A 22,977-nucleotide genomic window follows, 5' to 3' on the forward strand; every position below is an offset into this window, starting at 1 on the left:
GTTTTGGAAGATCCTTGGTGGTCAGTGCGGTGGTCCAGATGCCTCCCCCTCCCTCTCTTTCTTCCTCCCCATGCTCAGGTTAGCCACGTCCTTGCCTTTGCTGGTCCTCCTCCTGCTTGCCTTGCAGGCAGTGCCCGGGGCTGAAGTTTGGGGTGGAGGCAGCTATTGTTCCAGCTATCTGCAGTGTAATGTTCCTTATGACTGTATTAAATGAAGGGCGGAGGTCACACATCCCCAGTTTAAATTAGGTTTAGGCTGACCTTTAACGATATTACACTCACGGATCCTCTCATAACTCACCGAATAAACTCCCAGAGGGTTTTACCACCTCCCTCTTTTCTTCCTACTGTAAGGATGCCCAAGGCTTAATGTGGTTCTCTCCCATTTCGCTTTGATTTCTAATCCTATCCCCTTCTCCCCCTTCTTCCACCCCATCAAACACGGATATATTCACTTTTAAAGGTGGGGGGAAAGAACCTGTTCCTTTTCTCTTCTGGGCGACAGCTCTTTCTTTTGTGTCTCTTTCTTCCCTTCCCCGCCCCCCTCCTCTTTCTTGACACAATGCACTATTTATTTGCACTGAAGGATAACTAAGAAGCAATTAAAAGATCAAAAGGCACAAACACAAGTAGATCCAGTGGCAACTTGTGGGGTTTATTTTGCTGCTGCTGCTGCTGCTGCTGTTGCTGCTGCTGCTGCTGTTGCTGCTGCTGAAGCTTCACCAAAGTGCTGCCTTGTTTTTCCCTCCCAGCCGGAGGGACACCTCTCTTACTGGGTCGCCTCTTCCTCCGAGCAGACTTTTTTATGATCGCTATTTTTCACCCCCATTGTTTGCTATTGCAGTTGTTTACTGGAAAATCACTTGTTTTTCTCAGGGAGATTAACCCCTCCAAGCTTTCTTTTGTCTACTCTCAGGAGGTCCTTGTGGTGAGCTGGGGGAAGGGAGCTGGGCTCCTTCAGCTATTAACAGTAGCTTACAGCCCTGCTTACCTCCCCTCCCATTCAAGGTTGGGTCCTCTCCTTTGATGGGCTTTTGCTTTTCGCGAGGAGGAAAGGTGGTTTGCTCTTTGTGGTCGCTCTTTGTTAAGGAGACCAGATCCGCTGAGTGATTTGCGAGGACTTACGACTGGGATTTGCCAAGTCCTGGGAGTCTTGAGGAAGCTCTTAAAGCCCAAGGTAAGCATCGATGGAGATGTCCCTTTGTAGAAGTCTGAAGCCCTGACATATGCTAGGTCAACCTCTTTGATGGCCAGGCTGCTTCTTTACATGCTTAAACATCAGTGTAGGAGCTGAGGTTTGATGCCCGTGTTTGAGTGTGGCAGGCACAGAAACCCTCTGTAGCATCACCTTGCTCTCCCAGGTGAGCTGATGGTTCGGTCAAAGCCCACAGCTCCGACACCAGCTCTGCTGGGAATGAACACAGAGACATAGCCCAGAGGACAGCTCTGAGAACAGAAGGATGCTGGGGAAGGAAGGATGGCCAAAGCTTGGGGAGGAAGCACAAGTCCTGTCCCCAGTTTCTTGGGCATGTTTAGAACAATTTCGACTATTCAGAGATGCACCGAGCCCCCCATCCTTGAAAGAATCATAGAGTTGCCTGGTTGAAAAAGAACTTGAGATCATCAAGTCCAACCATACCCCAACATCTCCCTGTACACAACTATTAGACCATGTCCCTAAGCTCCTTATCCAAATGTCTTCTAAACAGCTCCAGGAATGGTGACTCCACCACTTCTCTGGGCAGCTTGCTTTAGTGCCTGATGACCCTTTTGGTGAACAAAAATGCTCAAACGTGTGTGTGTGGGGGAGTTATCTTTAGTGCATGCTGGGGTGAGGGCTGCTGCATCCTTCCACTTTCACACCATTACCGACAGCAAGCGTTGCCTGAGAGGGACCAGTCTGCTGCCCCATCTCGAGAAATTCTGTTCCACTCCAAAGAGGGTGGCTCAAGTCTGTGCCCCTGGAAGGGGACCGGAGTTCCCTTCCCCTAAGGCAGCCTTGAAGGGCAGCTCTTTGGCAGAGGGTAAGCCTGGCTTCACGCAGCCACCGGCTAAGAGGCAGGAGCGCGGTCAGTGGCCAAGCCTGGGAAAAGTCCCTTGGGCTCGAAGGCAGGGGTCCTGGAGCCGGCAGGGAGCAGAGGAACCGCTGCTGCTGGTGTTCTGCGGGCTGCAAAACCCCAGCGCCGCTGCCCCGGGGAGGGAATTGTCCATGTTGCCCACACGGACGTGCACGGGTGGACGCGGGATCTCGGTTCCAGTGAGGTGGGAGCTTGCTTGACTGCGCCGGGGCACATAACGTGGGACAGGGTTGCGGGGCAGGCTATGAGCCCAGGGTGGCTGACTGGCCAGAACCCCTGAGTGCCTCTGCCTGGTAGCAGTCTGGGGACTGGCATGGGACAAGGTGGCCGGTGCGGACACCTGTGCACACCTAGACACAGCCCCGCAAGCCGGGCGGACGGGACAACCTCCCATTGCCTTTGTCACCGCGCAGCGCTTGGGGCACGGCATCCCGCAGCGAGAGGCACTCAGCGGGTGCGCCCCAGCATTTGGGGCAGGGGCTCGGGGTGCGGACCCCCACCTCCTCCCCTCACCTGCGGGGGATGCGCGCATCCCCCCGTATTCCCCGGGACCAGGCGGGGTGGGTCAACACCCCCCGAGCCGGGAGCAGCTGGGCGAAGAAAGCGTGCGGCAGAAACTTTCTGTCCCCTCTTCCCTCCCCGAGCTGGACTCCGGAGGGTTACGAGGGAGAAGGAGGGAAGAAAGGAAGGGAGGGAGTGAAGAGAGGGGGCTAGACTTGCAGACTGCTCTGCAACATTATTGGCTGCGTGGCCGGGCTGGTGCTCGCTGGGGAAGTCAGAGCATGCCCATTGGGGGGGTATAAAAGGGGGGCAGCCGGAGCGCCCTGCCTGTCTCCTCGCTCGTGGGGCAGGCAGCCGGGAGCAGCGGGCAGCCAGGCTCAAAGCAAGCAGCCGGCCCCTCAGCCCCGGCCAGCGGGACGCAGCCAGTACACACCAAAGTGAGAGCCACCCAAAGCAGGAGAGAAGGAGAAGGGAAAACACACACAAAAAAATAAGGGGGGAGGGAGAAAAAGGAAAAAAGAAGGGTGGGAAATAGAAGGTAAAAAAAAAAAAGAGGGGAAAAAAGGAAGAAAAAAAAAAGAAGAAAAGAAAAAAAGAGGGAAGAAAAAAACAACAAAAAGGAAGAAAGGAGGAAAAAAAAAAGAAAATAGAAGAAAATAAAAGGAAAGGAAAGCGCTCGCTCGCTCTCCAGAATAACAAAATACCTGATCGTGATAAAATAACATCCTCCAGCTAAAATCAAGCAGGGACTTGACACACCAAAAAGGAGAAGCGAGGAGGAGGAGAAGCGAGGCAGGGCGCGGGGAAGGCGACGCGGAGCCGCGACCGCTGGCAGGGCAGGCGAGCAGCATGGCCAGCGCCGGGGCACGGACGGCCGAGCGCTGCCGGCAGCCCCCCGCCTCCCTCCCCGGCCCGTCGCCGCCGCCGCCAGCGCCCACGCCGCAAGAAGTTGAGAGCGGCAGCACCGGCAGCGCTAAGGTAAGCGGCTGCGCTCCGTTCCGCGTTGCTCCGCGCCGCTCCGCACTGCCCCACCACGGGCACAGGCGGGCAGGCTCGACCGCGCCGTGCCGCTCTGTGTCGGGCATAGCCGTGGCATGCCGCGCTGTGCCGCGCCGTGCCGTGCTATGCCGAGCCGCGCCGTCCCTCTCTGTTGTCACTAGAGGGACCCCAAGAGCCGGCGCAGCCGCTGGCTGCGGGGCGGCCCCGCCGCGCTGGGGTGCGCGGGGTGTCCCCGGGGGTCCCCCCTCCGCCTCTCTTCCGCGTCCCGCTGGCAGGGACAGCCCCCCCGTCCGCTCGCACCCGCTGTTCACCCTCTACTCCCCCCAGCTACGACTCATAATATGTGTGGGGCTTGTGCTGGAAGCGCGGTTTGCGCGCACTTTGCGCGGCCGCGAGCGGGGCCGGGGCTATGCGAGGTCAGGGCGGGTTGAGCGGCCCCGGGTTGTTTGGTGAGCGAGGAGAGGCTAGGAGCGGGCACTGAGCGGGGCAGGGACAGCGAGTTCTAAGGCTTAGGAGAGCGGGGGGGATGATTAAACTCTCTTCTGCAAAACACTGCGGTGCGTTCGGTCCCGGAGGGATAAAAATACAGCGAGGAAAAACAAGAGAGCGAAGCCAAAATGGAGCGAGAGTTAATGGTTGGCATGTAGCCTTCGACTTTTGTGTGATTTCTGCGTATTTTTTTTTCTTTCTGATTTTTTTTTCTCTCTTGTTCCTTCCCAGTTGCTTTTCCCCACAGTAATTGTGGTAAGAACGCAACTTGGAAAGGTTTCCGCGCTGCTGAGCGGTGGGGAATTGGGGCACATGGGGGAAGTGGGCTTGAGCCTGCCGGTACCAGCAGCTGCGGCTGCCTCACCCCCAGCCAGTGCTCCTTGCGCAGGGATTTTCTGATATGCCAGGTCTGGCGTGGAGCAATCCAGTGTAAAAACAAGGTTTGTGGGGGTGGTTTCCACCAGGCACCTCGGGAGAACCGCTGCTTTCAACCCCTGAGTCAAGGCTTCCAATACAGAGTCCGTAGCGTTCTTCCCGATGTTGGGATGTGCTCGGGAAGCCAAGGCCTGGTTCCCTTTAGGTTTATTTGTTGTCAGGTTGTGTGTGTGGTTTTCCTTTTTGCTTCGCAGGGTTCAGCCTGCAGGGTTGTGTTTTGGGTTGGTTTTTTGTTGTTATTGTTCCTCCTCCTGCCTTGATTTAGAGGAGTGGAGTAGCCTGGGTCGTGAGGTTTTGTGAGGGTGACTTTGTGCTAAGGACATCTGGAGGGATAAAACTGACTGACACTTCTGAACTGAGCTTTGCTGAGCTGTTTTGGACCCAACTTGACAATTTCGGTGGAGGTGAATGGGTCAGAGCTGTAAATCTTGCTCCATGTTGTCGACACCCACACAAGTTCACTCAGCCTTTCAAAAGGGGCTATCCCCGGCTTCTGTGAAAATTCATTAAGGGATAAAAGATTTGACACCCGCGGGTCCCCTCCCACCGCCGCATGAAACTGGAGAGCCAAAATGTGTCTGCGTGTGTGTCCCTGGGCTGGTTTGGGGTTTTTTTTTCCACCCCCTTTCTTCCCCTCCCCCCTGACAGGTGATCCGTTTTGCAGCCTGTCTGGAGGGCTGCTTGCTGCTTTGAGCAGGCAGCCCGGAGGTGTCGGTGCGTAGCTGCCCATCGGTTCCCACCGGCCTCGGCACAAGCCCCGCTTGCCTCACGGAGTGCCGGAGAAAAGCATTTCTCCACTCTTCTTTTTTTAAATAAAGCAAACACAGCAGGTGAGGTCTTATTTATAGAGGGACCGAGGAGTTGGTGTGTGTCCAGCAGCGCATATGAGCACTATAAGCGGCCCACCCTCTCCCTGCTCGTGTCCTGGGACTGACCTCTCCGAGCCTTCTTTGGATTGTCTTTGCTCCTCGAGGCTGCTGTGTGTTGGAATGGGGCAAGGAGACCCCCGTCCTCCCTCCGCACGTTGGTGTGAGGGGTCAGGAGAGGTGGGAGGCACCAGGGAGGGGAAGAAATCTGGGTTTGGGCTGCAGCTTGGCTCCGAAAGGGTTAAAGCTGCTCTGCCAAGACATAAAGCAAGTTCAGCGTGTTGTGGGAATATCACTTGCCAGTAGACTCCAGTCACCACAATTTCTGATTTAACAGCTTAACTTGCTGTTAACTTTCCCTGATATACTCCAGGTTTTGGACAGGAATGCAGAAAGGAGAGAGGAACAATAAAGAAAGGAGTTAAGTGAGGCTACTAAAATGGACTTAAATCCCTTCACTGGGTCCTGCCAGCTGTCTTTAGAAGAGTTAAGCAAGATTGCATTTCCTTTTTTTTATGCAATAAATCAAATGTTTCTGGGCCGCATACCAAAATTTGTGCAATACATTCTTACTCCCCAGTGGGGTGAGTAAATGGTACTGAATACCCCATTCACCTTTTTCAGCTTGATTTTTCCACAGCTCTGGTAGGTCTCGCTGCTGCGGCATCACGTATAGACAGGCAGACAGGGGGTGCGGGCAGCCCTCCGCTGCCTGCTCCGGCAGCAATCCCTTGTCCCACAGCAAGGGGAGGCAGGTGCCGCTCCCCTCCCCGCCCCCCAGGCAGAAAGGTGACCCCCGGCGCAGGGCGGGGTGGGTTGTTGGTGGGGATGAGCAGTGAAGACAAAAAAGCCAGGGCTAAAAATAGCGGCAGCATTGCCAACCTCAGCCATATGAATGTCATGCGAGCCAGGTGCCAAGAACCAGGAGGGGTTTCTTTTTTTTTTTCCCTTTATTTTTTTTTTTCCCTTTCCAAGCCTGAGCTAAACAGCAAAACTCCTGCTCCTAGGCTGGTTTGATTCGCCTGACAGCTCAACCGTCCAAAGTTTTGTGTTTTGGAGCTTGCTTTTTTTCCAAGCTGTGGGTTGGAAGTCTCCTCCTTTCTCTTTCAGAGGCACAGGAAGGCTCTTCTGCAGCCCAGCGCACAGCAGCTCCTCTGCCTTTGAGCGCTGCTGGGCAACCTCATCCCTTCGTCCCTGCCCAAGATGCAGCCTCTGGGTGGTTTTTCGGCTGCCAAGGCACCTGCCTTCCTACTTGGCACCTCGGGGCGTCGTGGCACGCTGCCCTGCACGAGGTTGGCCGTGGGCAGGGGCGGCACTCGCTTGGCACATGTGAGGCTGGCACACGCCCGCGCCCTGCCCCTTCGGGAGAGCCCTGCTCCAAACCGGATCGGCTCCCTGCTCTCCTGGGGCTGCTCACCCAGAGATAAGATGCTCAGCAGCATCTCTCACGGGCTGTCCCTGGAGTGGTGAAACGGCACTCTGCCTGCTTGCCCTTTTGGGAGGGGTGGAGGGAGGGTGGTGGAGGCTGGGACGCTGGGGCTGGGGTTTTCCCCTCCTTGCACGCACGCCACTGGTTTGGGGCTGGTGACTTTTTGCCCTGCTGTCTTCTCAATGCTGTGTTGCTCTGCAAAGAAGTGATTTTTTTTTTCTTCTTCTTCTTCTTCAATTTTATTTTATTTTTAAATTCATTTTTTTTTTCCCCTTTTGCTGTCCAGATCCAAATTTTGCAGACTGGGCCATCTGTCAATTCCCTCCTACGTTGTTCTGTTCATATTAAATTGTAATGAAGGCCAGACTGAAGAAGGAATTAGGTCAGACAGGAGGTTTAGGCTCCATTTTTGGGGAGATATTTGTTGCCCAAGAGAGGCACTGTGGTTTGGTTGGCTCAGCTTGAGTCTGGATGCAAGGGATGCCTGAGCTGTCCTCTGAGATTTGACAACTGGGCCTTGTAGCACATTGTGGCCTCTTGGACCCTAGCTCCCCAGCAGCTGGACAGAAATTGCCATTCCAGCTGACTTTTGCAGCAAATCCTGAAGAAAAATAATATAATAAATCCTGTAACAGCCTCAGGCTCTGCTGCAGGCCTGCCCTTGGGCTCACTCCTGGCATGCCACAGCCACTCTGAGGAGAGCTGCTCCTTTGGTGTGTCCCAGCTGGATGGGAGCTGTTGAGAGGGTTTGGAGGTCTCTGGCTATGACTGCAGGGAACACACAGGAGTGCCAAGGCAGCATCAGCATCCCACTGGTGGCCAGACTGGCTCCAGCAGCTCTTTGTGAGGACATGAGGAAAGCAAAAGAGAAGGACATGAAGGATGGAGAGCCAAACAGACCCTCTCGGGTCACGGCGAGGTCAGGAATGGACTCTGATGGCTTCTCTGAGCCTCTGCTGAGCTGAGAAGGCTGCTTTCAGACACAGGTTATGAAGAGGAGCTTCAGGAGCAAGCCTCAGGGAGGTACTGGTCACCTGTGCAACCAAGAAATCCCTCTTGCATCACCTGCATGCACACTGCCTTCTACCTGTTACATCTCACCTGAGAGAGAGGAACACTGAAGGTTTTTTCCAGCTGTCAGTGTGAGGTTTTTTCCTGTCCCACAGTGGAGAGGGCAGTCCCTGTCCTAATGCTTGGACTGGAAACCCAAAGCAGTGCTGTGCACCTTTCCAGCAGGGAATGAAGGCTCAGAGGGGTTGATAGGACTTAGGCTTGTGATGCTGAGCAGGATTTGGCCACGACAGCCAAAGCCCCATGCTACCTGTGTGCATGGTGCTTGAGCCAGGTTGTGGGCTGCTGTGTGAGCTGTGCCACTCAGCTTTAGGCAACAGCACTGGCTTTGGCAGCTGTGGCAGGGTAGATGCAAACTCCTGTGTGGAAGGAGCAGGAGGGAAGAAGGATCAATTGAAAGGTCATTAGGATGCAATGAAGCAGTGATGGCACCCTGGCAGCTTGTCTAGCCTGGGGGCTTTTCCTCTGCAGGGTCAATTGGGCTAAAGCAAGAGGGAAGAGCTTGGGTTGGGTTGCAGCTCCAGCAAGCTGGATAGAAACTGCAGCACCAGGTAGTAAATAAAGATGCTTTTTGCTTTGCTGCCTGGTTTCTCATTACAGGCTGCTGGAGGGAGCAGGGAGACGCCAAGGTGACAGCAGTTGGAAGGGCTGGTGGATGATGCCTGGGCAAAGGGGCACTTCATTGCATTGCACACCTCCACCTTAGCCCAGCTCTGCAGGACAGCAGCAGGGCGGTCCCTGTCCTTGTGGCTTCAGGGGGAATTCCTGGGTGGAGCTCTGGGGTGCATGGACACCCTGAAAGCTTGCAGTGGAGGCAGGGAAGGCTGCTAGGGGCTCCTTGTGCAGGTTGTGCAGCAGTGGGTATTTTCTGAGGAGCACAAGTTTTTTTCCACACCAGGTATCAGGTCTCTCCAGCATCAGATATCGCCCTGCCAACAAAAAAATAAAGCCTCACTCTCCCCTTGCTTCAGAGCCTCTCACCCCTTCCTTTGGACTGAGCATGGAAGAGAAACGGTGTTTGTCACTTGTGCCACCAAGCAAGCCTCTTCTGGGGGGCCAGCTCTGGCTTGAGGGAGGCCAGCAGTAGCCTCCCTGTTAGCCACAGTGCTCACAGCCAGCAGGAGTCTAATTGGGGATGGGAGGGGGGGATTATTTGTGTGTCCTGAAGTCTCACATCAGTGGCTTCAACAGCAGCACTGTCTGGCACACATCTGTCACCTGTGCAATGAGCTGCCAGGGCTACCTGCACCCTGGGGACACCAGCAATTGGGAACTGCATGGAAGAAAAAGAGGGGAAGGGTTCAAACAAAAAAAGGCAAATGAGCAGGAGCATGGATGTCTTCTCAGCTGGAGATCCAGCTGCTGATGCTGCCACACCAGGGACATGACTCCAGCACTGAAGGTGATGCTGTGAGGCCCAGTAAACACCAGTTGGCCACTTGACAAAGCAATCGAGGTGACAAAACACTGAAGCTTGGCAGTGCGGTGCAGTCACAGTCCCCAGCCATTCCCCTGCTCCTAGAGTGACACAGACCAAAGCCTCCACAGTGCACCAAAGGAACTGCTGCTACTGGAAAAGCTGATCCTGGTCCTACTACTTGCTGCTGTGAACCCACTCAGTTCCCAGGGTTACTCCCTCTCCTGCCCAGAGTCCTGGAGAGGTTTTGCCAGCTTGCTGATCTCTGTCAGCAAGATGGGCATCAAAGCTCTTGCAGGGGGGGGGGGATGCCCCTCTGCAACTCATTCATCTCTTGCAGCCTCCCACTTGGCTTTTCTTGGTGCTGATCCCAGTGCTGGGCAGAGCTCTGGGGCTTGCAAGCAGGGAGTATTTCTAGCAGCGACGGTTTGAGCTATGTGGTAGTAAAAAATTGGTAGCAAGGGTGGCTTTATTGCTGTCAGGGCTGTAGAGGGCCCCCGGGGGAGCTGGGCTAATTTCCTGACTGCTCTGCAGACTTCCCCCGTGACCTTGGGCGAGTCACTTAATCTATCCTGGGCTTCGGCTCCATCTCCCAGCATCCCGGGGCCGGGGGGGGGGAAGGAAATATTCATTAGCTGATATTATTCTCGAGCTGCTCAGATGCTATGGTGATGAAGGCTGGCTGTGAAACCCAGCATGGTGGTTGAGTGTGAGCAGGGAAGAGGGGAGGCTCTGCTTGAGATGCAGTGGGGCCCCTGAGCTGGCTGCTGGTTTGCCACATTTCCCTTCATCATTTTTGAGGTGACCTGTCTGGCTGCTGTTGTTATTTGGCTGGAGGCATCCAGTGGTGCTCATCACTGAAGGACTAGAGCTCTTTGAGCCATCCATGGGCTTTGTCTCACCCAGTGAGGCAAGAGCAGCCTCGCTTTACACCTGCAGAAGCTGACGCGGAGGTAAAGCTGTTTGCCAGAGCCGAGCCAGGGGAAATCTTTGGGTTAGTTAGCAAACATCCAGGGAGTTTCTTTTTTAATCCTCCACACCAGCTGATACTCCCTTGGCCCTTCCCTGGTGATGCCTCAGGCATGTTTTCCATGGGACTGCTCTGCTCCTGAGGGATGGCTGCTTGGTCCCAGCTCTCATCAGCAAACACTGCTTGTGCAATCTGCCCCTCGATTGCCCCAGGCTCTTGCATGCCCTGGGGCAAAGGCCACTGCTCCCTGGCAAAACTCAGCGTTCCTCAAAAGCAGCTCTGGGACAGGTCGAGGCTCCATTTGTGTCTGCTTTGGGGCAGCAGTGTTTCAGGTAGGGCCTGCAAACTGGTCAGCAGGAAGGAAAACACACACACCTCCTGATGATATTCGTTTGAATTATTTGCTGGGTTAAAAAAAAAAGGGGGTGGGGTGGGTAAAAAATTGGAAGAGCAGAGGAAATAAAAGCCTTTCAGAGGTAGGGTGGAGTGGATGCAAACTGGTCAGCAAGAAGGAAAGCACAAACTGAGACACTTTGGTGAGACACTGGAACAGGGAGGTGGTGGAAGCCTCATCCCTGGAGGTTTTTGCAGCCAGGCTGGATGTGTGGCTGTGAGCAACCTGCTGTAGTGTGAGGTGTCCCTGGCTATGGCAGGGGGTTGGAACTGGCTGAGCCCTGAGGTCCCTTCCAACCCTGACAATTCTGTGATTCTAAATACCTCCTGATAATAATTTGAATGACTTCCTGGGGAAAAAGGGGCGGGGGGGGGGGAAGGGAGGATTGGAATAAACAGTTGGAAGAGCAGAGGAAATAAAAGCCTTTCAGAGGTCAGCTGAAGTGTGGTTTTCCAATGGGAAAACTGCTTCAATGCAAAGCTTGTCTGAGCAGAGTGGGGGTGAGGACAGCTCAGGACTGCTGGTCCTTCCCCGCAGCATCCCGACATGCCCGGACATCCCACCCCAGGTGTGCTGCAGGCTGGAGCCGCTGTACGGGAGGGGTGGCAGAGAGGGGTCCCTCTCAGCAGGCTAACAAGTGCTGTCCTTCCATCCCCAGGTGCAGAGGATGCTGCTGCTGCTGCTGGCCTTCCTAGCCTCCGCGCTGGATTCGGCGGCGGCGTACGGCACGGCGGAGACCCTGTGCGGCGGGGAGCTGGTGGACACGCTGCAGTTCGTCTGTGGGGACCGGGGATTCTACTTCAGTAAGTGCTGGGCAGCGGGCAGGCTGCTGCTCCCACCCCACACCTCACTTCAGTGGAGCTGGGCTGGGAGGGGGTTTCTATCACGGTGCTTTCATGATTGCCTTGAGCATGGTGGTGAGCCAGGAGAGCAGTGGAAAAGAGCGATGTCCCCGGGGTGACCTGCACCCACCTCATGCTGATTTTGGGACTGTCCAGTTCCCTAGGGAAACTGGGTCTTGCATTTCTCAGGAGGGATGTGGACCTGTTGGAGCAGAGCCAGAGGAGGCCACAGTAATGATGGGAGAGCTGGAGCCCTTCTGCTGTGAGGCCGGGCTGGGAGAGTTGGAATTGTTTAGCCTGGAGAAGAGAAGGCTCCAGGGGGGGACCTTCTTGTGGGCTCTCGGTCCTTAAAGGAGTGATCAGAAAGCTGGGGACAGAGGTTTTGAGAGGACAAGGGGTGATGGTTTTAAAATGGAAGGAGAGTAGATTCTGACAAGATGAAAGGAAGAAATCTTTTATCCTAAGGGTGGTGAGATGCTGGCCCGGGTTGCCCAGATGCCCCATCCCTGGAACCGTTGCAGGTTAGGTTGTTTGTGGCCCTGAGCAGCCTGCTGACTGTGAGGGGATTTGGCTAGATGACCTTTGAAGGTCCCTTGCAACCCAAACTAGTCTGTGATCCTATGATTAGATGCTTGGGAAAGTTGAATATTGCTGGAGGGCCATAGGTGGTTGGCCCATCAGCAAAATGAGCAAGTCGTTAAACCACTGAGGGCCTTGGCAGCCAGCTCGCTTCTGAATGTGGACCCTGGCTTATTTTTAAACCTTGGTGCCCTAAGTGCTGCGTCCTGAGAGCAGGGAGGGATCTGAGTGCTCACCTTTCTGGGCAAGCTTTGCTTGGGTACAGCAATAGCTCCTCACAAAATATGTTCTATGGCCTCCTGGCTACCTGCTGGTGAACCTGTCGTTGAGGAGTGGTGACTTAACCTTTGGCAGTGCAGCTACTGCCAAAAAAACAAGGCAGCCTTCTTTTTGTCTGTAGAGTGCAAAGTGACTTCAGGACAGTTGAGTGCAGTGGGCTTTCCACCAGGAGTCTTTGGGACTTTGGACTGTTTGCATTAGCAGTACAATGGCTTAGCTGGTAAGCAGGGAGGAGGGATAAATGAGTAGTGAGGGATGCTCAGTAATCTGTGAGTGCCTTGAGTGTGACACTGTTTTGGTCCCCTGCTCTGCTTGGGAGAGGGAAGCCACTGTGCCTTGTGCTGAACTGCAGAATGACTACAGCAGAGATGCAGAACTAAATCAGGGGGAAGAGGTTGGAAGTAGCAGCTGCACATGGTGTTGTGCATCTGGCAGTCTTGCCTCTGCCTTCAGAAAGGGAATGAAAAAGTCACTGTGAAGTAACAAGGTGTGTTCTGGGATAGTGGAATTGAAAGCCAAGCCTACCTCTCCTCCCCATCTGCATGTGGTGGGAAGAGGCTGCTGCAAAGTTAGGAAGTGACCCTCTGTGTCCCTTCCCAACCTGGATGTCCCTTCCCAACCTGGTTGCTCAGCCAAACTTGGCTGAAACTGCCTGCTGAGGCTGGTCTGTGAGAGACAGTGATCCCACCTCCAGCAGCAGTCAGGGTTTAGACTTGATAACTTGAGGCTGGTGGTTGGGCTGTAGGTGGCTCCATCCCAACTGACCAGCAGGATGAGAAGGCTCCAGGGAGACCTTCTGGTGGCCTTTCACTACTTAAAGTGGCCAAAAAGAAAGCTGGGGACAGATTTTTGAGCAGGCCCTGTTGTGGCAGGACAAGGAGTGATGGTTTGAACTAAATGAGGGAGACTCAGAGTGGAGAGAAGGAAGAAATGTTTGACACTGAGAGTGGTGAGAGCCTGGCCCAGGTTTTCCAGAGAGGTGGTACATGCCCCATCCCTGGAACCACTCAAGGTCAGGTTGTTTGGGGCTCTGAGCAACCTGCTCTAGTTGCAGATGTCCCTGCTAACTGCAGGGGGTTGGACTAGATGACCTTAAAAGGTCCCTTCCAACCCAAACCATCCTATGAGTCTATGTTTTCATGGCTGACCATGTGTTGTGTGCAGGTGACACTGTTAGGGACTCCCTGGGTGTTCTTCCTTCCTCTTGCTGAGCTGCAAGGCCTGGCACATCAGCTGCCCTTCCTCTTCTGCTTTCCTGAGCCCTGTGCTGGAGCTTGGCTGAGACAGTGAGTCCAGGGCTGGCCTTACTGGTGCAAAGAGGAGGTGAACTCCTCTTCCACTCCCAACACCTCTTCCTCTCCCTCTCATCATCTCCTCTTCCCTCCTCCCCCTCTCTGGGGATGAAAGGGAATGGGGCTTTTGTTTTATGGACAAACTGACCTCCTTTCACCTTAAATAACCCAGCAGCCCACGCCAAAATAAAAACACTTTTTGGAGGCAGACAAGTCCCTCGGTGCCAAGTGCCCAGCCTGCTGCTTGCAGAGGGAGTCTTCAATTCTTGTCCTTCTCTTTTTTTCCCCCCTGTCCTCTCCTGTCCCACCACTCTTCTTTGTGAATCTTTCTGGAGAGCCCAGGTGCTGGGGGATGAACCAAAGCTCCTTTGAGATTCTTTAATCTCTTCAGCATCTGACCACCCTGTGCCATGCAGGGCTGAAGAGGTTTGGGTGGTGGCTGTACCTGATTGAAGGGTTTGGACATCCCTGGATCACCTCATTGGTTTTTTTCCATCTACCTCCATCAGCTGACCTCATAAAGTGATTAATTCTCCTGACCCTATTCATCTTCACTCCTAAACCCTCCTGACTACACTGGTGACAGGTTGGACTTGATAATCTTTGAGGTCTCTTCCAACCTTGGTGATTCTGTGATATAGGCTCAATAGGCCATGCTTATGTTGCATGATCATAGGTTTAGGCTTGGGACTGTGATGAGCTCTTCTCAGCCTGGGATGTGTGACCTGCTGAGTAAGTTGCACTCATGCAGTCGTTTGTAGGGAGGTCATCTTTGGCACCTGGGGAGGGCTTGGTGCGAGCATCCAACTGGTAATCTTAGAAAACCCCAAAGTGGCATGGAAATCCACTGCTGGGTGTCTGCTGCAGCAGTGGTTTGAGTACTTAATCAATGCTCTGCTCTTGGAAGGGAGAACTTAGCAAGGGAAGCTGGTTCAAACAGCACTGCCTGCATCCATGTGAGGGGCTGCAGCGTGCTGAGCAGGTTTCACCCTCCAGCATCTGGCAGCCTAGACAGAGGAGGGTGCAGCCCCTGATAACCAGGATGTCCACCTGTCCACTGGCATGGGAAGTGAGTCCCAGCCCCCAGGTGCCCTTGGAGGCATCGTGGCTTGCAGGTGCTTGGGGTGAGGATGCCAAAGCTGCCTCTAAGAGCTGGGGCTACTAAAGAGCTGCACCAGCTGGGACAGGAGGTGGCCGTGCTGTGGTCACCTGGTCATGGGACACAGGGTGGGCACGATGACGTGTGCCAAATGCCAAGGGTTAGTTTCCTCATCCTCACCTCCCAGGGGATGTCTGGGCAAACTGCAGGTGGAGCCATGCATGCTTTGCTCTCCGCCTCTGCTGTGGTTCCTTCCCTCCATGACTTTTGAGGCTTTTGGGGTTGGTCTGCAGGTGCTGGCAAAGCAGTGGCATCCCACCATGGTCCTCAACGAGGTTGAGATCTCGCTCCCTGGTACCCAACTGCAGCCTGTGGAGGGATGCTGAGCACAACCTTGAGCGGGGAAAAAAAAGTGGGACAGGTTGAGGTGAAGCCCCAGCCTCGAAGTCGCTGTCATGCAGTGCTGGTGGGGAGGGGAGAAGGGGCTGCAGGGGGAGAGGGTTCGGACTTCTCTGTAAACAACAGCTCCTGTTTCCTCCTTTCCAACAGCTGATAAGAATTTAGCTCTTTGCAGCCGCTTGTGCTGACAGGGCACATTCTTGTGCGCCCGCCGCTCCTCCGAATAATACTAGGAAAAAGCAGGGGGGAAAGTGCGGTGCCGGGGTGGGGGAGGGCCAGGCTGGGGGCACTGGGACGGGGCCCGGTGCCGCACAAAGGCCCCCTTGTTGCTCCTGACATTCCTGCGACAGGGGCGCGGGGACTGTTTACACCCAAAGTCCCCTTCCACTCGGCTTGCCGCCTGATTGACCGCAGCGGAGGGGACCCAGCCAGGGTGGCATCGGCGCTGTGCACCCCTCCCTGCAGCATCCTGGCAAGGGTGGGGAGCCCGGAACAATGGGATGGTGATGGCAGGGAGGGGACCCTCTTGTCTTTCTCTGGCCAGTGCCACCACCTCTGTTGTGGAGGCATAGTTGAGCTGCAGGTACATGACCTCTGAGTTCTTCCAGGAGTGGGTTTGGCTTTGCACAGCTGCTGGGATGCCCAGCTTCTCCCTGTCGGGATAGCCTGCTGCCAGAAGGGAATAATCCCAGGCAGGTGGAAGACTTTGCACTGTTGAGCTTTGCATTGCCAGGCTTTGCATCACCAGGCTGTACATCCCCGAGCTTCACATCACTGAGTTTTATGTCCCCAGGCTTTACATCGCTGAGCTTTACATCACCATGGTTTACAACCCCAAGCTTTAGTCCCTAGGCCTTACGTCACCAGGCCTTACATCACCAGGCTTTACATCACCAAGCTTTACATCCCAGGGCTTGGCTCTGCAGCAGAGCCGTGGGAGGCTTTGGTGGAGTGCAGTCTGGGGAGCAGAGAGCACAGCTCTCATTCATCAGAGGCCCAGCGGAAGCACATTTCCTCGGGGGGGGAGGTGGCCATGGCTGCGATGGGAAGTGGCTCGCGTGGCCCAGCGGTGCCTCAGCCCGCACAGCTCTCCCCAGCGGGTGAGGGACTGCGTGGCAAAGTCCTCCCTGGTTTTGGCAGTGGTGGTGAAGCAAGATGCCACCCATGGGCAAAAGCCAGGACACTCAACCTTTAGTCCGTGCGTAAGCCGTGTTATGGAACAAACACTTTTCCCAATCCAGGTCAGCAGAGATAGGGCTGCTGACCAGCAGTGTTCTGGCGTCTCACCCCTGGCTCGTTATCTCCAAGTACTTTCTGGGTCTAAATCCCTGTTTGTTATGTTTGCCTGTTTTTTTTTCCTGAAGTCACTCTCCCACAGAGGATTGTGTTGGCACTGGGAGAGAGCCGTACGGACAATTATGTAATGGGAGATGTGTCCTATCGGACCGGGGCGGCACAGCCAGCGAGGGGAACGGGAACGGCACACAGCAGCTTTATGCAAGAGAGAAAGGGCAGCATGCTGGGGCCAGGACCGTGAGTGTGCTCGCCAGCTGGGCAGCGAGCAAGCAGGGAGGAAGGGACCTTGCCACCGTGGTTGTCCCTTCCAGGAGCTCCCCTCTGCACCTGGGACACTGTGACCTTCCCACGCACTCCCGTGCCGCAAAGCGCCCTTGATAGCCAGGCGGCAAAAGTGGTCCCACTTTGCTTGCTGCTTTTTTTCCCTTCCCTCTTCTTTCCAGACAAACACAGAACTGCAAGTGGGCAGCTTCTCCCTTTGAGAGGAGACACGTAACCTTTCAAACCCTCAACTTCTCCCCGCACTCCATGTGTCGTCACTTGTGCAACCTTCTGTTCAGCGGGAGTGTGAACGCAGCCCTCTGGGGATGTGCTGGCAAGAAGGGGGGGACTTGAATATTTTCTCTTTTCCTTCCAGTCTCTCCTTCTACCCATGCTCAGGATTCCCCTCTGGAGCAGCCCCATGCTTCAGCATCCTGCTTCACATGCAGGTTTGGGCACTGGGGTTGATAGGTTGTGAGCAAGGGCCATCTGTGGTGTGGAGTGCTGGTGGCAGTGTGTATCTGCCATGGACCTCCCTGGACATCATATGAGTATAGAGGGCAACATGAAGGTGGCCTCAAGCCGGCTCCTCTCACCAAGGCAATCCTTAGGCTTCACTGCCTGGATTGCCTGCCTCCACATCACTTGTAGGGCTGTGGACACCCAACACACCTGCCCTGCCTTTAAAAGGAGGGCCCTGTCTGGTGTAGTTATTTGCCACAAATATTTATGGAGGAAAAATTAACCTCGAGGCTTTCCCAAGAGGAAACCATCGTTTTCACCTTCATGCTGGGCTAGGTAAAGCCATGCCTGAAATTTTCCCAGAGAAAAAGGTAAAGGAGGGTGGTGGCACAGGAGGGAATGAATGTGGAAAACAGAGGTGGGGGATTGGACCAGATGATCTTCAAAGGTCACTTCCAGCCCCTACTATTCATTGAAATAAAGCTTTTGAAGCAACTCCTGGGTGGGCTGCCTGGTAACAGTCAGCTGTCGCAGTGCCCTGCACCCTGATGTTATGCTTGCTCTTGGGACCTCAGAGTATGGTGGCAACGGACCATCATGGAGCAGAGAGCTCTTAATGCTGGGAACAGGGAGCAGGTGCCCTGCTGCTGGGGGCTATGGCAGAGCTCAAGGGGAGGTGGGGTCACAGGGTTTTTCAAGCCAGCACTGCCCACAGGGGCTGTGTTGCACACGCATGTTTGCATTGTGTATCTGGGCCTGCTTTTCATGTCTGTGCTTTTCATGCACAGAGGACTCCCGTGCTTTGCACTTTGTGCCAAGGCACTTTGGGTGAGCATCCTCCTGGGAGACACCCCTGGGGAAATTAGCATCATATAATAAAGTCATTTTGGAGGGAAAGACCTTTAAGTTTATTGAGTCCAACCATTATCTAACTCTGCCAAGTGTGGTGCCAAACCGTGTCCCTCAGCACCACAGCTCTGCACCTTCTAAACCTCTCCAAGGATGGGGATTCAACCACCTCCCTGGGAAGGAAGTTTCTTCTAATGTCCAACTTAAACCTCCCCTGGTGCAACTTGAGGTCATTTCCTCTCATCATATCACTTGTTACTTGGGAGGTGTGACCAACCCCCACCTTGCTCTAACCTTTCAGGGAGTTGTAGAGAGCCAGAAGGTCTCCCCCTCAGCCTCCTTTTCTCCAAACTAAAGCCCAGTTTCCTCAGCTGCTCCTCACAAGACCTGTTCTCCAGACCCTTTACCAGCTTTGTTTCCCTTCTCTGGATCCATTCCAGGACACCCAATGTCCTTCTCGTAGTGAGGGGCCCAAAACTGAATGCAGTACTCAAATTGCAAGCCAGGGCCCTCAAATCTTCACCAGGGCCAAATACTTGCTCACCTGCTTCATCCAAAGTGTGGGCAGGGGATGGTGGGTCACACACAGGGCCACTGTGGACAATTTTGTGTGTTCCCACAGGCTGGTGGGGTGCTCAGCATGGTGTGATGGTCAGAGTTAGGCACTGTGCTTCCACCACTCACTTGCAGTTTTTCCCATGCCCAAGTTTTCCTGGCTGGGATGCTGCACTGGATCCTGTTTGCAAGGTGCTGGCCCCTGCTGCTCCCTTGGAGCACCTTGTACTGGGGTCAGTTCCTCACACTGCAGACCCCACCACAGCACCAGTGTGCACCATTCCACCTGCAGAAGTGCAGAGGAACAAGCTCCTTTCACTTTGGGCTGCTTTGTGCTTTGGAAGTTGCAGTTCCCAAGCAAATTTGTTTTGCATCAGGAATTCAAATTCCCCCCTCCTCTTTCAAGAGGGGAAGGGCAAGCAGTCAAACTGATGCAAACTTCTCTGGAGGGCTTTGGCCATCGTTGAGCAGCGATATGAAAAGCACTTGGGCTTTGCTGCACCAAGCTTGGGCTTTTGCATCCTTCTGCTGGCAGAAAGGGGAGAGGAGCCCTTATTAAAAGATTAAGTTTAATAGCTGTTCTTGGCGGGGGCAGGAGCCTGTGTTCTATCTGCAGCTGTCTCAGAGCTGTCCCATCTGGTAGAATTTAGCTGCCTTTGGTTTGCTTCACCTGCTTGAGCCTTGACCCAGCAGAGGGAGGCTGGCAGCTGCAGTGCTGTGCTGCTTCTCTCTAATGAAACCTGCTCACCAGGATCAGCACTGGAGATGGTCGCTGTCATTGGTGCAGGCTGGCAGCTGGGCTGGGCTCAAGCATCCTCGCCTTAGCTGTGCCCACAAAGGCTGACTGTGCTGGGGGTAGAGGAGGGGAAGGAACTGCCCCCATGTCAAGTATCTTTAACTGGTGCCATGCACACTTGGAGAACCCGGTTGATATCAACAGAATTTGTAGAATCATAGAATTGTTTGGGTTGCAAAAGACCTAAGATCATTGAGTCCAACCGTCGGCCTACCCCCACCATGGCCATTAAACCATGTCCTGAAGAGCTACGCCCACAGGTTTCTTGAACACCTCCAGACATGGTGACTCTACCACCTCCCTGGGCAGCCTGTTCCAATGTCTGACCTTTCCTTCACTAAGGAATTTTCTTCCTGATATCCAGCCTAAATCTCCCCTGGCACAACATCAGACCACAGTTTCAGGGATCTTGAGTCACACACAGGGCCAGTGTGGACCATTTTGTGTGCTCCTAGAGGCTGACTAGGAGGTGGGGGCTTGGTGTGGCATGATGAGCAGCGTTGGGCATTGTGCTTCCACTGCTCACTTTCAGTGTTTCCCATGCCCAGAGTCTCCTGTTTGGGACAGTCTTAATGTGAAACTCCCCCAGTCTGTGGGCGTGTGTTGGTTGGTTTGGGAAAAGCCCTCCTGGTTTTGAGGAGCATCGACCAACCGGTCTCTGGTGGCCGATGGAGGGGTGCCTGCAAGGTGCTGTGGAAGGGAGGAGAGGGTCCAGCCCATGTTGGTGGCTAACAGCAAGGTGTCTGCTGTTGCAGGTAGACCGGTGGGGCGAAATAACCGGCGGATCAACCGGGGAATCGTGGAGGAGTGCTGCTTCCGGAGCTGCGACCTGGCTCTGCTGGAAACCTACTGCGCCAAGTCCGTCAAGTCGGAGCGCGACCTCTCCGCCACCTCCTTGGCAGGTCTGCCAGCGCTCAGCAAGGTATGGCCTCTCCAAAATCAAGGGCAAGAGATGAGGAGGCCATGGGTGGGAGAGAACAAACCTCAGCTGCAAGGGCTGCAAGGAACAAACTAGAGCACAGTAGGTTTCACTTGAACTTAAGGAGAACTTTTGTACTTTGAGGATGATGGAGCACTGGAGCAGGCTGCCCAGAGAGGTGGAATCTCTGGGGAGATTCTAAACCCACCTGGGCACTGTGATCCTGGGCAAGCTGCTGTGGGTGCCCCTGCTTTAGCAGAGGGGTTGGAGTGGATGATCTCCAAAATTTCCTTTTAAGCACCCCTCCCCTCAGGAGATTTTAAGGCCTGCCTGGACGTGGTCCTGGGCAACCTGATGTAGGTGAACCTGCATTAGCAGAGGGTTTGGACTAGATGATCTCCAGAGGTCCCTACCATTCTATGATTCCATGAACCTGCATATGGAGGGCAGGCAGGCTTGCAATGAGGCTGACCTGGGGGACACCACTAGTGACTGGCTGCCAGCTGGACGTGGTACCCTTCACCACCACTCTCTGGGCTCGGCCCTCCAGCCAGTTCCTAACCCAGCGCAGCGTGCTCCTGTCCAAGCCACAGGCTGACCTTGTTACCCCTTCCCTTTGCAGGAGAGCTTCCAGAAGCCCTCTCACGCCAAGTACTCCAAGTACGACGTGTGGCAGAAGAAGAGCTCGCAGCGGCTGCAGCGGGAGGTGCCCGGCATCCTGCGGGCTCGCCAGTACCGGTGGCAGGCGGAGGGGCTGCAAGCGGCCGAGGAAGCCAAGGCTCTGCACCGTCCCCTCATCTCCCTGCCCAGCCAGCGGCCCCCGGCAGCGAGAGCCTCCCCGGAAACGGCCGGCCCCCAAAAATGAACCCTGAGCGGCCGTCTCGATTTTTGATCTCCCGGGGGAGGGCCGGAGGACTGGCACAACCCGACCCCCGAGCCCCTCCGTCCCTGGGGCCGCCGAGCCGAGAAGCGGGGCGATGGGGGTGGGGGGTAACCCTCACGCCGCTCCGGCCCCAACCAAACAACTGACACAGCAAGAAGGGGATGGCGGCGGCGGCGGCGGCGGCACCGAGCAGCGTCGCTCCCGCGGCATCATCCTTTCGGGGTGGGGGGGGAGGGTTGTTTCATTTTGTTGTTTTCCCCAGGCCTATTTGGTGCCCCCAGCATTTCCAAGCCTGTACTTGCAAAAGGGACAGTTTGGCACTTGGACTTCATTTTTTTGCTGCCGGGCACTGCGCGACATCCCCCCTCCCCGGGTGCCAACGCCCGAAGACAAAAGAGCGAGCGAGAGGGGGCGGGGAGGGGGGTGGTGGAAAAAATGGATATGAAGTAAAAAAAAAATTTCTTTTTAATCTTTTTTTTTCTTTTTTTTTTTTTTTGGTTTTTCTTTTTTTTTTTTGATCTCAAGAAGAAGAGTCCATTCCGTGTCTTTCTTGACAATAAAGTGAAAAAACAAATTCATTAAAATGGGGAGAAATGTCGAGGAATAGAATTTTTTTTGCCACCTCATTCCCCACCCCACTCTTTTCTTTTTCTTTTTCTTCTTCATCTTGGGTTTTGTTTTTGGTTTGTTTTTTTTTTCTTTTTGATCCATTTGTTTCAATTTTGTTGTTGTTGGTGGTTGGTTTTCTTGGTTCTTCTTCTTTTTTTACTAGCTTCCTTTTGCACCTTCGAAAGAAAACAAACAAAAACCAAACAAACAAAACCTTAACCTGAGAAAGAAGTTCTGAGGAGCCCCCATCTGCATTTTTTTTTTTTGGTGTGGGTTTATTTTTGTTTTGTTGTTGTTGTTTGTTGGTTGTTGTTGTTGTTGCTGTTGTTGCGTGTGTGCTTCCATTACAAGATTCCAAATCGACTTGCACCTTTTCTTTTTGGTTGTTTTTGAAGTCATTGATGACTGTGAGGAAGAGAGGAAGAGGGGAGAGGGAGGGAGAGAGAGAAAGAGAGGAAGAGGAAAGAGAGAGAAAGGGAAAAAAAAAATTAAAAAACATTAAAAAAAAAAAGGAGAAGGGGAAAGGAGGAAAAAATGAATGGGAAAAAAATGAAAGAACAAAATGAAGGAGAAAAAGGAAAAAAAAGGAAAAAAGAAAAAAAGGAAAAAATTTTTTAAAAAAAGGAAAAAAGAAAAAAAGGAAAAAAAGGAAAAATATAAGAAAAAAGAAAAGAAAAAAGGGAAAAAAGGAAAAAAAAAGAAAAGAAGTGAGCTGCTGCTCACTTTAAATGGAGGAGGCGTCTGCATTGCACATTTGCCACGGATTTAGTTGATTTATATATATAATATATAACTTTTTTGGCAAACAAAATAAAAAAAAGGAAGAAAAAAAAAGGAGGGAAAAAAAGAAGGGGGGAAAAAAATGAGGGAAAAAAAGGAGAAAAAAAAAAGGAGGGAAAAAAAAGAAGGAAAAAAAAAGAAGAAAAAAAAAGAGGAAAAAAAGGGGGGGGGGAAAGAGAAAAGAACAACAACAAAAAATAAAGAGCACTATTTTTATGGGACATTTTGTGTAGTATCTGAAGAGGGGTTGTAATGTTTCCAATGTGTTATGGTGCTAAAGCGAGTTGGAAGAGGGAAAGAAAAAAATCAAAACACAAAACACAGAAAAAGAAAAGCAAAAAAAAAAAAAACACCCCCCAACCCAGAAATAGCAAAGGGGGAGGAGTTGGGGGGGAGGGCAGAAGAGGGGGAAGGGAAGGAGGAGATAGA

At 53.6% G+C, this 22,977-nt stretch overlaps 1 protein-coding gene across 1 annotated transcript; it reads left to right on the plus strand.

Moving 5' to 3' along the window:
* The first annotated feature begins 3,191 nt into the window (after positions 1 to 3,191).
* On the plus strand, positions 3,192 to 21,551 carry IGF2 (insulin like growth factor 2). Its single transcript, XM_054171894.1, has 4 exons — positions 3,192 to 3,580; positions 11,313 to 11,451; positions 20,113 to 20,279; positions 20,899 to 21,551. Exons 1-4 carry the CDS (start codon positions 3,428 to 3,430, stop codon positions 21,139 to 21,141), a joined length of 702 nt encoding a protein of 233 aa, XP_054027869.1. The 5' UTR covers positions 3,192 to 3,427; the 3' UTR covers positions 21,142 to 21,551.
* The last annotated feature ends 1,426 nt before the right edge of the window (positions 21,552 to 22,977 follow it).

This window comes from Dryobates pubescens, chromosome 22, assembly GCF_014839835.1.
Source record: "Dryobates pubescens isolate bDryPub1 chromosome 22, bDryPub1.pri, whole genome shotgun sequence".
NCBI classification, from domain to species: Eukaryota; Metazoa; Chordata; class Aves; order Piciformes; family Picidae; genus Dryobates; species Dryobates pubescens.

Coding starts and splice junctions, on each gene's coding strand:
- IGF2 (XM_054171894.1), top strand. CDS start 3,428: ATGGCCAGCGCCGGGGCACGGACGGCCGAGCGCTGCCGGCAGCCCCCC. Junction 3,581..11,312: donor GCGGCTGCGCTCCGTTCCGC/GTTGCTCCGCGC, acceptor CCCCAGGTGCAG/AGGATGCTGCTGCTGCTGCT. Junction 11,452..20,112: donor GGACCGGGGATTCTACTTCA/GTAAGTGCTGGG, acceptor CTGCTGTTGCAG/GTAGACCGGTGGGGCGAAAT.